A 14,994-nucleotide genomic window follows, 5' to 3' on the forward strand; every position below is an offset into this window, starting at 1 on the left:
AGGTCTCGGAGAGAGGAATTAAGGCAACTAAAATAATAACAAAGTCTGGCCGCGGGAGGCATAACAGTTACTAATAAAAGTTACTTTTATCCGATCAGCGCCTTATATAGGATTAATGGGGGTAAGTGTACTAGTACCTGGATATAGGTTCCTGTTTTATTATTTTTCACCACACCAGCTCGGAAAGGCGTACTTTGCACTTCAAAAACTGATAGCAAAGTTGCATTTTATTCACATGTGAGGCAAAGTAATCAAATGCAAATTTTGAGTTGTTTTCATATATTTGCTGTTAGAAATGACTTTTAAATGATGATTTTGGATGATAAATATTTAATAACATTAATTTGAATTTGATTTTGTTTGATATTTTACGTTAATATTTGCTTGAGTTTGGTGTGGTGAAAAATTTTGTGTTTCACTCGGGGGCAAATTTTGTTTAACCCTCGTGCTTTGAAACCCTCGCAACGCTCAAGATTCCATTTAAAAATAACAGTTTTGTGACTCATTTTCACATACTTAGACTTTGTATGGACCGTAACAAAACTGATGGCCAATTAGTAATTAAATACTGGGTACACTTTTTTTCTTTGTCTCATTCAATAGTACTCGTGATTCTGAGTCTAAATCGCTCAAAAGATTTATTTATTTATTTATTGAAACTTTATTGCACAAAACATAAAAAATAATGTACAAATGGCGAACTTAATGCCTAATGGCATTCTCTACCAGACAACCATCGGGCCAAACAGAGACATGTAAAAATGGTGCAAGGAGAACAGAGGCATTTATTAGGTCATTGGAAAACAACTGAACAACGAACAACTAATAATTCTGATAAACTACATATAGAATACACAAATAAATATACTAGAATATATATTATTAATATACTTTAGATTAAAGATGATGGTTTTCCGAAAAAAAAGTAGTAGGTACCATTTTTTACTGAAAACCCCCGTAAAATTGAGTAATAACTCATTTGATTGAGTGCTACATTCCACCTTGCAATGTCTCTTTTCAAACTGTAGGCACAAGAGCAACCGAGAAATTAATGCAACTAAAATACGAGTAACATCAAAATCTGGGCCGCGGGAGGTATAACTTTTACATGAACACTATGAGCAACGTAAGCCCAGAGACGTTACTTTTGACAGCTGACAGATATGAGAACGAGAAATTAAAAACAGAATCGGGCTTATATTATATTCATGTCATGTTTGGGTAAGATTTTTAAGTGCAAATTCAAATATGGAAGTTAGTTTAACACGGTAAAAAAAATCCATTGCAGTCTTTAAGATATATCTATAATTTTTACATATTTTTAATTTCCTATAACCCATTGAATATATAAGTAAAAAAAACATCCTGTTGAAATTCTCATATATTTCGTTCTAATCATCTCATCATCATCATCTCAGCCATAAGACGTCCACTGCTGAACATAGGCCTCCCCCTTGGACCTCCATTCGTACCGGTTGGAAGCCACCCGCATCCAGCGTCTTCCGGCGGCTTTAACAAGGTCGTCCGTCCATCTTGTGGGTGGACATCCTACGCTGCGTTTGCTAGTCCGTGGTCTCCACTCGAGCACTTTTCGACCCCATCGGCCATCTTCTCTGCGCGCAATGTGGCCTGCCCATTGCCACTTCAGCTTGCTAATCCGGTGAGCTATGTCGGTGACTTTAGTTCGTCTACGGATCTCCTCATTTCTGATTCGATCACGCAGAGAAACTCCGAGCATAGCCCTCTCCATAGCTCGTTGAGCGACTTTGAATTTTGAGATGAGGCCGATAGTGAAAGACCACGTTTCGGAGCCGTAAGTCATCGCTGGTAACACACATTGATTAAAGACTTTCGTCTTGAGGCACTGAGGTATGTGAGGTATGTTCGTTCTAATAATTCTTGTATATTTTGCTATAAGGCCCAGTTATTAGGTATTTTACCCCACTTAGGCCTATAAGCGGCTTGAAAACTTAGCGTGAAATTATTATAACCTTTAATTATATTAGTTCGTAACTTCATTAGGTTTCAAACAAAGTTAGTTGTTATTAGAGCACCCACTGATATCAAAATCAAATCAGCAGCAAATGAAATCCTATTATAGTTTTAATAATACATTCAGTGATCGGAAATTAAATTAGTATCAAATTACACTCTGAAAGTACCAACTGGGTAACTATACAGGGTGACCAACGGCAGATATCCGATTTCAAAATATGATTACTCGTGACTTTTAACTTTTATCGTAACATAATTATTTTATAGTGACCAAAACGTTAAAAAACCGGCCAAGTGCGAGTCGGACTCGCGTTTCTAGGGTTCCGTACATAAGTCCGACTCACGCTTGACTCCACATTTCTAATAGGTTTTCCTGTCATCTATAGGTAAAGAACAATTTTGTGTAGGTTTTTTTTTTCAAAATTTTATACCCAGTAGTTTCGGAGGTAAAGGGGGGGGAATAGTATTTTTTTGGATAATTTTCTTAAATAACTTCAAACCTACTTATTTTTTAATTATAAAAAACATGTCCATCTTTGGGTCACTAATTTACACATATATGTACCAAATTTCAACTTAATTGGTCCAGTAGTTTCCGAGAACATAGGCTGTGACAGACGGACAGACAGACAGACGCACGTGTGTGTGTGTGTCAGCTCCGACACACACATTTCACAGTAATTCCAAACTTTAAAATTAAATATTTTTTAAATATTTGATGCTTTATTACAGTTCATTATTTAAGAATGATAACCTATCTAGAAACTTGTATACCTACACTTGAATATTTTCCAATTCGGCTTATTCGCACAGATCACGTCTCCCAAATCACCCTGTATATAGGCGACCAATCGTGACCGTCACCAAATGCCAACTTGATATGAGCACCCTATATCATAATATTCCACCAAAAAAAGACTACTTCAAAAATCTTCACTCAAAACTTAACCGTAACCTCGTACTTTTAGAGTTCAAAATAAAAATATTAATATTTGTAACCAAGCGCCCTGAATTGCGAATATGCACTTATTTTCCCAATCTCCAATATCCCTTACCCTATTGTAATGTGGACGCTATTTCTTACCCAATAAAGTACAATTTCCATTGAAAGTGCATAAGATACGACGTTGCGATAGAAAACGAACGTGAAACTATACCATACATTTCAAAAGGGCGTAACAGCCAAGCACGTTCTTTGTAGATACGTCATATTGATATATGGTTGGATCGCAACATATTGACGGGTGACAAAGATTTATGGTACCACCGTGTCCCGTTGTTGAGATCCGCGAAAATATCGTGGCCATATAAATGAGCTTATCTGAGTTATCGATATGTCGGCGGCCGATCGTAATATCCGCCAGATCATTAAATTCCTGCATATCGTGAATCGTGAAAATTATAGGCCAGTGTCCATAACCTGTCAAACTGTCCAGAAATAGGATACTCACGGCGCGATTCGGGAAATGGATTAGACATTCACTAGATATGAAATAGTTCCGATATGTGACATTCCAAAAAAAAATGTACCTTATGACGGTCGGCGCTTAAACGCTATTATTAAAGCCGCTGCAATATTATTGCGGCCATAAGGTACCTTTTGCCGTGGAACGTCACATGTCGTTACTATTTCATATCTAGTGAATGTCTAATTCATTTCCCGAATCGCGCCGTCAGTAGTTTAACCATTTTGATGACTACAAGTAAAATGTAAAGTTAAAGCCAAGAAAATTAAATTTATATAGCGACACCTAGCCTTCCTATTATCTGCAATCTCGACAGTATATTTTGTTTATTTTCGTTATGACTTTTAAAGTGGCAGTTAACTTCCCGATTAGCATAGCTCTCTCAGTTGCCAAGAGACGGCTCTCAAGTTACTAAAAAGATATTAAAGTATATTAAATTTAAACGGACTTACGCTTGTTTGGATAAAATCTGCACCAGTAGCAGTAAAATGCAGTAACCAAAATGCATGGCTATCATTTACACTTACCTAATCTTAGCCTCATAAAAACTAGTATATTTAAAGAGATTTCGAGGTGTATAATCTACGACCTGTCTGGCTTAGCGGGTAGGACTACCAATGAAGCCGATGATTCCGGGTTCAAATCATGGTGAGGGCCTTTATTTGTGTGATGAGTACAGATATTTGTTCCTGAGTCATGGGTGTTTTCTATGTGTTTAAGTGTTTATAAATATTTAATATGTATTACAAATATCGTTATCTGTCGTTTTGTTGTTGTGTGTTGTTGTATCGTTTATGTTGTGTTGTAAGTTGTGTGTTGTTACGTCGTTGTTGTTGTGTCGTTGTACTCACAACACAATTTTCGCAATCACGTATAATTAATTAATACTAATTACTTTACTATAATTATTTATACTAATTAATTATCACGTATAATTCTGAATTAATTACGTCCAATGATACTTGACATCTTTCCCATATAATATGTCGCGATTTTGAAATAGAAATACATCGTTGTAGTAAATAGAAATATATTTATTTGAGAGAATGCAGGTTATAAAAGATCAGATTTTGATTAATTGACAGGCAGTAGTACATTCCAGACATATGATCAAAATAAAATGGTCCAAATACAAGTAATCGGCGTTCAGCCTTTGACTAGTCAGCTAAAGGCCAGCGCTGGGTCTGTGATATCAATAAGAAAATAGTTTAAAGAGCACAGAGAATAATTTATAGAGCAGTGCTTGAAAGACGACCTGGTAAGGGGAACTTTAATAATGTAAATCGGACTAGCGGTCTGGTCTGAGAATTCATTGTATACAAGGTCTTATTTAACTCCCGACGCAAAAACACCCCTCGGTGTTATATTTATGTTTGACGCGAATGTCTGCCTGTCTGTGGAATCGCAGCTTTCCAACGGATGGACCGATTTTGATGCGTTTTTAACGTAAAAGCGAGTTTTTTGCGGTGGTTCTTAGGTATGAAGGTGGTTCCCCAATTCGAAAAATTCTTATAAGATGTCACTGCGATAAGATACTGATCTGTCAGTGTGAAAAGTGACGTTAATAGTTAAAAAAAATGGTATCGTATCGCTGTGACATCTTATAACCATTGTTCAAATTGGGCCGTTTGTATAGTCACCTGCATGCCCCAAAAATATCTTTTTGAGGCCTTAGTTGTGTAGCACTATATCACTTTACACTATTTATAGAGCCATAAGAGCGTGTGACACATATTTTTGTGGCCTTTGAAGAGTAACATATTATATATTATTGCAGGTGACTGCGTACGATATTTTTAGAGTAACATTCCATTTCTAACCGCAGCTGCACTCCTAGTACTGAACGCGTCGCTGTTATTGTCTATTTCCATAGTAAAATGAACAGTAATGCGGCTGTCGTTGGAAATGGACTGTCTGTCACCTTTAGAGTGACATTCCGTTTCCAACTGCAGCTGCAATACTGTTCATTTTACTATAGAAATTGACAATGACAGCGGTAATACTTTTACGGTTTATATCTACATCACATATGTAGATATAAACCGTAAAAGTATAAAACTTTGCCCTTTAACTTTGCCTCGTAGCACTATATTAGCCAACTACTTTCAAGAATTCGAAGGAAATGGAACCTTATGAAATAAGATATAGAGTTGAAAATAAAGTTATGAAATGAAGGCAAAAGTGACAGAAAATTGGACGATTACTGTTTTGAAATGATCTTTGTTTATTTATAAGCAGAGTCGATTTTACAGTGATTCAATCAAGTAAAATACGAACGTGTGAAAGAAATAGGAAATCATCTTGGTGCCTGCGGCAAATGTGTTTACACTTGGGTAAGTTTCTATTTTGCTAGAAATGAAGTTTGTTATTTGTATTGGTTTATGTTATTTTGTGAAAAAAAAATCAGACTTCACTTTTTTGGGTAACGGGTAAATGTTTTAGAGTAACATTCCATTTCTAACCGCAGCTGCACTCCTAGTACTGAACGCGTCGCTGTTATTGTCTATTTCCATAGTAAAATGAACAGTAATGCAGCTGTCGTTGGAAATGGACTGTCTGTCACCTTTAGAGTGACATTCCGTTTCCAACTGCAGCTGCAATACTGTTCATTTTACTATGGAAATTGACAATGACAGCGACGCGTTTCCATAGTAAAATGAACAGTATTGCAGCTGCAGTTGGAAATGGACTGTCACCTTTAGAGTGAGGGCAACGAAGCCGAGTATATTTATAAGTAGTTTGAGTAATTATCACAGTCAAAACATCTGCCTCCTATGAATAGTAAGCAAATAGATTATCTCCGACGAGCGCTACGTCAAAGGCAGTTAATCCATCTGGGTATATACATGTGTTTACACGTTGTGTATAGTTGGGTGAATCTCTGAATGGTTATTCACTAGCCTGAATAGTGAATATGTACCTATAGGGAAACGGATACAAACAGGGCAGAATATGTAAGGGTTAAATTACTCGCTGAATGAAAACAAATCTCGATTTCAACGAGCTATATATGTATATGTTACGGGTAATGTTAGAAGGTTAATTAAAATTGTAACAACATGAATCTCTGCTCAGCGTTTACCCGTACACATCTAGCCGCCCGATTCGAATTTTGAAATAGACATCTATTAGATATATTTTAGACATCACCTAGATACGATAACGATATGTTTAAAATCTTACCTGTCAAATTTGTCATTTGCGCGACTCTGGAGATACCTTTGAACGATTTCCACAGGATATGACTTAGAGATCCAATTCACATCTAATAGATATCTTACTCTATCTAACGTAAAAGTGACATTGGTTGCCCGAATTGCGCTGCAAAAGAGAACTAGTTGACATCTAAACTATAACGTATCTAGAATGTATCTAGTACGTATCGTCTCTTGTGAATATCTTGAAGTGCGAATACGGCAGTAGGTCTATCCAACACTGGCTGAGTAAGGTGGGTAATGTTAGGTGTTACATCATCACTTCTTACATTACCTTCCCAGTGTTGGGTAGACCTAGATGTATACGGGGTACGGGTAAACGCCGAATACCTACAAATTAAAGTTGATTTAATTTTCGGGCTTTACCCAAAAGGCTTGGATAATACTACATCTCATATACATTCATCTCATATACATCACATATGTAGATATAAACCGTAAAAGTATAAAACTTTGCCCTTTAACATGTCTTTCCCCACCACGTCACAGTTCAGTAAAAGCGAAATAACTTAAAAGTAAGTATGTAGTTACAGAATTACAGATACACTTTCTGAAAAAAGTGAAGAAGTGAAGTAAGTAGTTACAGACACACTTTCCGAAGGAAGTGAATACATATAGTGTATCTGTAGGAATGTAACTAAATAATTTCCAGTTATTTCGCTTTTACGAAACGGTGACGCGGTGGGCAAAGTTATGTTAAAGGGCAAAGTTTTATACTTTTACGGTAACAAATCAAAGACAAACATCAATATCAAATCAAAGGCTGAGAATCGCCCTACTGACATAATGTGTGTAACACATAGTTTGGCAAAGTTCCTGGCTGAATGAATCCCGAGGCAGGTGTCTGCCTTATCCCGGATAAATAAAGGTACCCGGGGGAAAATAATCTACGGATATCTAGAAACGTGTTGGCTTTCGCTAACTACTGGCGGCCCAATTCGAACAATTCGCTTATAAGATGTAGTAGTAGCAGTAATCATCTTATTGTACACTACACAGGTTGTCACAGAGGTCTCAGCGATACCGATTGACATATCGGTAACGTATCAAAATTGTCGTTTTTGGTTAGATGTGTTGGTATTGATTGACAGGTATCGTATCGCTTTGATATCTTATAAGCATCGAATCGGGCCGTGGAACAGCAATCAGACGATCAACTGGATTTATAATTGAATTATAATTTATTCGATCAAGCTCTTTATTATATTCGTTAATTTTTGAAAGATGTCAATCGATTCTCGTTCCCATAAAATTGAAATGCTTCCAATAATCCTGTTATCTATAAGTACTAGCGACCCGCCCCGACTTCGCACGGGTCACACAAAACCTTAACAAATTATACTTTGATATACATATTAATATATTATGTCTCCTCCTCCTCGCGTTGGTTTCCTCAATGCTGAGGGTCGTGACCATCTACAGGGTGTGTCTGACCATAGGGCTTTAAGTCCAGGACTCGATTCTACTCGCTAAACTGAGCTACTTTTATTATGGCACCAACCCCGAAATTCCGACGTCGACGTTTTCTATGGAAAAGCCAAAAAAATTCCCCGATTTTAGGGTTGGTCCCATAGTAAAAGTATGAGCTACTTTTTAGCGAGTAAAATCAAGCCCTGGAATTAAAGCCCCATGGTCAGACACAGACTGTATTAAGTCTCCTCCTCTTCGCGTCGGTCTCCTCAATGCTGAGGGTCGTGACCATCTATATTGAGTCTATCAATTATGTTATAGCCCCCCGTCTAGTTCATACTAAATTAGGTATACTTCAATTACTAAATAAAACTAAAAATAGAAATCCCTTTCTGAGTTTGAGAGCTTAAACCTAAGCTTACTGTATTTTAATGAAACATGGCCTGTCTAGCCCCTACATTTGAATTGTTAAACCGAATCCTCTGTTTCACTAATTTTGGTCTACAATTTATTCCCTAGACAAAGCAACATAATTTGAATAAAATATATTTTTAGGTTTTTCTATTCATTACTTACTTACTAGGTAGGTACTAAGTACATAATTTAACTGCAGATATATATGTTACTCTATAAACAAACCTTAAAGATTAAAAAAAAAACTTATATAACATACTGTAATCTCTTAGAGAATTAATAAAGGCTTTTTTATTTTATTTATTTATATATGTTACGGGTAATGTTAGAAGTTTGACTAAACTTAAGTTTACCTGGGTACTACTAGTATTACCCAAGGCTTTTGGGTAAAGTCCGAAAATTTAAACAAGATTAATTTGTATTCGAGGTTTATCCGTACACACCTCTACACAGGTCTACCCAATATTGGCTGGGTAATGGTGTAAAGGTTGATTTAATTTTCGGGCTTTACCCAAAAAACTTGGGTAAGACTAGTTATACCCGGGTACAGGGGTCGGAAACCGGTATTTGCTCCATACAAAAATACCGGTATTATTACGTTCGTTTTCGTTCTTTGGTTTATTGTTTCATTTTTAATGGAACCATCTCATAATACGAAATTGTTACCTAAATACATGATTCAGTCCTACGTACAGAGCATAACATAATTCAAAATATTGGGCTATTTCGGGGTTTTTAAAAAATACCGGTTCCGAGCCCTGCCCGGGTAAACTTAAGTTTAATCAACCTAACATTACCCGTAACATATATAAGTGAATCAGGCAGTTGCCAATCCCGCGTTCATTTTTCACGACTGCCCAAACAAAAAGAGTGTATTGTGCTCAGACGTGTTCGCACAAGTGTGACAAGTATTAGTGCGAGCGAGACGCCCGCGCGGATGACAGGTAACTGATATGATGTCAATATCATTCTAATATCAGTTTTATGTCAAATCACACTGAGGGAAAAGTACAACAAAAACACACTTAGAATTACAAAAATAAACTTAATCCGGGGACAAGGAGAGTTAACTAAGGCCCACTTGCACCATTCCACTAACCCTCGGTTAACCGGTTAAACCTGGAGTTGCCATGGTTACCCATACAATTTGACACTAGATTAAAGATTTAACCGTTTAACCGCGGGTTAGTGGGATGGTGCAAGTGGGCATAATAGGAACAAATTGACTTTTGCAATTTCTATTAGTTCTTGCAATTTCTATTATCTGTTTGTTGAAATTATATTTGGGATAACTGAGCTGTTTGTAGAAATAAATAAACTTTACAGAAATAGTGAAACGTTCATAATTATTACTAAAACTTCATTTTTTCCCCCAGTACAGAACAGTTTTTTAATTCCTGGTGATGATTTTTCTCTCAGTGCACGTTCGAATCGACCTATCTGTAACTTCCTTATCGCAATAATTCCCAAAAGACGTAAAAGTTTTGTTTACAGCCATATGCACGTACACAACTCCCCTCCCCCCCCCCTCCCAAGGAAGGAAATAGGTTAATTGCTTTGTACTAAAAGGGTTCCGATATAAAAGTTGCCAGGGTAACGATCCGCGACTGAATAACGAGATGAAACTTTTTAATTTCACTCATAGAGGTTAAGTTATGTGTTAAATACGTTCCGTGTCGGGAAAATGTATTATTTAGCATAATATTCTGTGATTTGAGTGTGAAATCTGCATTCTGTTTAACATTCATATTTTAACCCGGCAGCAAAATCTAACCTACATTCGACATTCTGATATCAAACTTGTCATTCACTCGTTTCAAAAGTGACGTTTTAGTTTGAAGAAACGTCACTTTTGACACTGACATATCCGATCCATGCCGTATCTGTAGCAAATTTTTGACGCGTTGAAGTTCGGATCAGGCCGTTGTCATTTCGATTAAGCTACGCCGTAGTGCTACGCGCGTAGCACATGTTGTAGCTTTCTCGTAGCACTATATTAGCCAACTACTTTCAAGAATTCGAAGGAAATGGAACCTTATGAAATAAGATATAGAGTTGAAAATAAAGTTATGAAATGAAGGCAAAAGTGACAGAAAATTGGACGATTACTTTTGAATTGTCGTATCTATCTTTCATTATTGTTTTGAAATGATCTTTGTTTATTTATAAGCAGAGTCGATTTTACAGTGATTCAATCAAGTAAAATACGAATGTGTGAAAGAAATAGGAAATCATCTTGGTGCCTGCGGCAAATGTGTTTACACTTGGGTAAGTTTCTATTTTGCTAGAAATGAAGCACAGTGTTTCGTCTAGAACAAGCTAGGTGGACAAAATTATTTTTTTGTGTTTTTGGGTAGTATTATGGTTAGTATTGCTTAATTAAATATAATTTACTAAAAATTTTAAAATACCATGAAAAAAAGTAAAAAAATTAAAATAAAATATATATTTAAATTAATTATATATTTTTTTGCAAATAAATTATTAACACAATAATAAACAAAATTTTACAGTTCATTAGATACATTATTTTCATAGTATTTACTTTAAAATATACAAAAAAATAAAAATGTAATATAGAAAATTAATTAAAACTTAACTTATTATTAATAATTAATTTGTTAATTATTAATAACTTATAATCTGTTCTAACTCATGTATTATATCAGAATAATAATTGTTTTCCTTGTTTTGCGTAAGTTTTTTAAAGTTCTTCTGAAGGAAATAACACGCTTGTACCTTTTGCATTGGGCAAATAATCATATGATGAATATTTATGATAATCAGCCTTCATTGACCACATTTTAGTCTGCTTGTAAGTTTGTATTTGTCGATTTTGACTCAATATAATATGCTAATGCCTCATTAACACTTAGCTGCCTAGAATTCATTGAAGTACCTACTGCTGTCGTAAGAACAAGACTACGTTGGCTTATGTGGACTTTCTCTAATATTTTTTAACATTTTTGCCGTGTTTTATTTGCTGCCGATCACGAATCAATCGGGATTTCGGCAGCAGTTAAAAAATAGGTACGTAATTGTACCAGATCTTTAACTCAGCGTTTTTTCCGTTTTAAAAGGGGAACTTTTGAAGTTTAATTTGGGTCTTCCTGCAGGATTAACATTTTCAGACGACGTTGATGCACTTGGTCTAGTTATGTACACTCGTAATTCTATATTTTGGCCATCCATACCACTTTTAAACTTTTTCACAAATTGCTTCTTTAAATCTTGACGCACTATTCCACTTGGTATTCAGTTTTGATGAATAACTGGTTAAAATATTTTTTAACCGTCTCTCAGACTCTTCTTTGAAATCTCGTAACTCATATTTTACCAATATAAACTGATAAAGGTGGAAATTTTAGTCGTTTTTCCCCTTATTTGTCCATTCTTCAAAAACCCCTTCCTTAAAATAGAGAGAACGTGTTCTGCAAAAAAAATGAAAAAAAAATGTTATGCAAATTTATGCAAAATGAAATATACACCATCATAAAATAGAATTATGCCAGTAAATAATATCAAAAATCTAGACCGGTGTCAAGCGGTGTCAAGTATTTGCTAGTCTATCAAAGTTCTAAAATGAAGAAAATCTCACCACGTTTTTAAGTGCATATTTATTGCTCTATACGAGCATTATTACAACTGATATGAACATGTTTTTATGAAAAATATAAAGTGCTTACCTTCAGTTATAAGATCTATCACCAAACCTTTTCATAAAATAACGTTTTACTTGTAAGAGATGTCGTTGAACGCATCACAAAATTGCAACTGATTAAATTGTGCAATTGCACTTACCTCATTAGCTGACTTCTGCACCCTATGGCTCATAAAATTAGAAAGTTAGACATAATCTATTAATGGGTTTGGGGGTTTCAACATGTTGTTTATCATATCTAATGACTCATTAGAGATAATTTGATAACGACTTTTGTCCACCTAGCTTGTTCTAGACGAAACACTGTGTGAAGTTTGTTATTTGTATTGGTTTATGTTATTTTGTGAAAATATCAGAGTTCGCTTTTTTGGGTAACGGGTAAATGTTGTGTGAAATATGGCAATATTATTTTTAATTTGAACTTACCAATTGCTATGTGTATTTGATATTTACTACAGGCTTAATTCCTGTACGATCGTTATTCAAAAGGTGACGTGCGAATGGCAACTGCAGCTGCAATACTGTCGCGACATCACTGCTGCGGCCTCGACCCAGGTGCTGTATACAGGGTGGCTAAAAATAACTGCATTCCCGTTGCGAAGGTTTTAGGATTATACTGAGCAACTTTTACTATAGGATCAACCCCGAAGTCACAAAAAATAAAATTACCCTATTAAACCGACCTGACTTTAACTTACATTATTTGATCATGTAATGTTTTTCATCAAACCTCCATTGGCTTAAGGAGCCATTTGAGGGTAGATTTTGTTTACTTTTATTGAAATACCTAAAGATACAGACTATAGTTGGGTTAGTTTTACGGCAGGTACCTGTTCGGAGTATACCTCCAAAATATCTAGACGAACTAAAAAACCGGACACGTGTGAGTCGGACTCGCCCACCGAGGGTTCCGTACTTTTTAGTAGGTATTCGTTGTTATAGTGGCAACAGAAATACATCATCTCTGAAAATTTCAACTGTCTAGTGTCTAGCTATCACGGTTCGTGAGATACAGCTTGGTGACAGACGGACGGACGGACAGCGGAGTCTTAGTAATAGGGTCCCGTGGTACCCTTTGGGTAAGGAACCCTAACCCAAACCAGTAACTAACCCTTTTTCTGCAAATAAATATGAATCTGAATCCAAAAAAGGCGGGGCACTACCTTTTTTGTAATCTCTTTTTTCAAACTCTGTAGGCTGTAAGTACTCCTCAAACTGACCAAAATGTCAGAGGTCAGAGGTGTGGGGTTAGAGCCAGCATAGCTTTATCGCGTAGCTTTATCTACATTTGAAAATAGTTGTAATATAGAACTAGCCTTATGAACCAATTTTGTATGTATAACTGGCCTTAATATTTATAGTTTATGATGGTTCATTATTTTGTAAGTGGGTAGGTGGGTAGGTTTTGCACAATGTAGTTTTTACTCAGTCACCCTTTGACCACGAATGCTGTAAAAGGTTCGAAACGTCGGGATGTAGTATGTATTCAATATACGCGATATAATCCGTTTTAATTGTTTTATTTAATGACCAACATTTTTTCAGCGACTTTTAAAAATAACTTTTATTTTGATTTTTAATACACTTTCAAGTTTTTTGTAAGACGCAAGGTATTGCAAATTTTGTGAAGTGTGATAAGCAACGTCAATTATACTGATAATAGCATACATTGAAAATAACATTTATTTGTATGATGAAAAAGAGAAACGTTTTATCGTTTGAGGAGTACAATATATATTTTAATTATTTGCCCGTATTACAGAAGCCATCCGGTATATGGAGGAATTACTAACAAATGTGACTAACTATATCGATACCGAATAGGTATTGCAGTACAATAATATGTAAAGGACAATATAATTCAGTGCATAGTTACTCAGATTTCATTGTGGAGGAAAAAGTTACCACTACTTTTGAGGTTGTAAAATTTCTACGGGTACTAAAAAACGGGTTATAGTACCCACAAACCAAGCCATATTTAACTTATAGTGCGATTAGGTTAATTTTGTCCCATAATATTTAATATTTATTTATTTTATTCATTGTTACAGTGACAAGGTATGAAGTGGCAAAAAAATAAAATTCCTTGACTGTTCCTACTTCCTATCCACATTTATACATATATTTTTATGAATATTAAAATCAATATAATTAGTTACTGTAGCTCCCTTTTAATTATGATAAAATAATTATAAGGTATTTCCATCTCAGACCTTACATACATTTTTTTGTACATTTCAACAATCTATACAAAACTTTTATAGAATAACTAAGAGTTCCTAACGCAAAAACTAATTAACATCTGAGCGTACACATTTAAGTTTAACCATTTATTTAAGCTAAAGAGAAACTTAAACTGCATTTTAATTTAATTTCCTATTAAGGGTATTAACTAAATCTAAAACTCACCCAGAAACATCCCCAATAACAAAACCACTACCATTTTCATGTTCACTTCACCCACATCACTGAAACCCGAAGCACAAAGTTACCACGCTTACTCACATTTCCGAACGGGTTTACACTCGCGACTGTGGGGTAGCGACGCGCGCACCCCTGTAGAGACCGGGCTACACTGAGCTCGGTTGTGATAAGATATGGACGGTGTTGCCAGTTAGGTTGATGATTTTTTCCGGACAAGAAGAAATATTTTAATGAGTTGCCTTGTTAATTAGAGATGATTATTGAACTTGAGGACAAATTCTGATAGACATTTCTACTAAGATTAAGATAAAATTTGTTGATTCGTAACGATTACAAAACATGTACAGACATCGAAAGCAGAAAATCTTCACAATATAAAATGTGCATCACGAAAACATATTAAAAAAAA

The 14,994-nt window shown here is 35.4% G+C and overlaps 1 protein-coding gene across 1 annotated transcript in view; it reads right to left on the reverse strand.

Moving 5' to 3' along the window:
• LOC134667801 (uncharacterized) overlaps positions 1 to 14,640 on the reverse strand; it is a 183,713-nt gene extending 169,073 nt beyond the window's left edge. The window contains exon 1 of the mRNA XM_063525208.1: positions 14,571 to 14,640. Within this exon, the coding sequence (XP_063381278.1) occupies positions 14,571 to 14,610 (40 nt within the window). The 5' untranslated portion in view covers positions 14,611 to 14,640. The remainder of the gene's footprint in view (positions 1 to 14,570) is intronic.
• Positions 14,641 to 14,994: the final 354 nt, after the last annotated feature.

Source organism: Cydia fagiglandana, chromosome 9, assembly GCF_963556715.1.
Source record: "Cydia fagiglandana chromosome 9, ilCydFagi1.1, whole genome shotgun sequence".
In the NCBI taxonomy this organism is placed as follows: domain Eukaryota; kingdom Metazoa; phylum Arthropoda; class Insecta; order Lepidoptera; family Tortricidae; genus Cydia; species Cydia fagiglandana.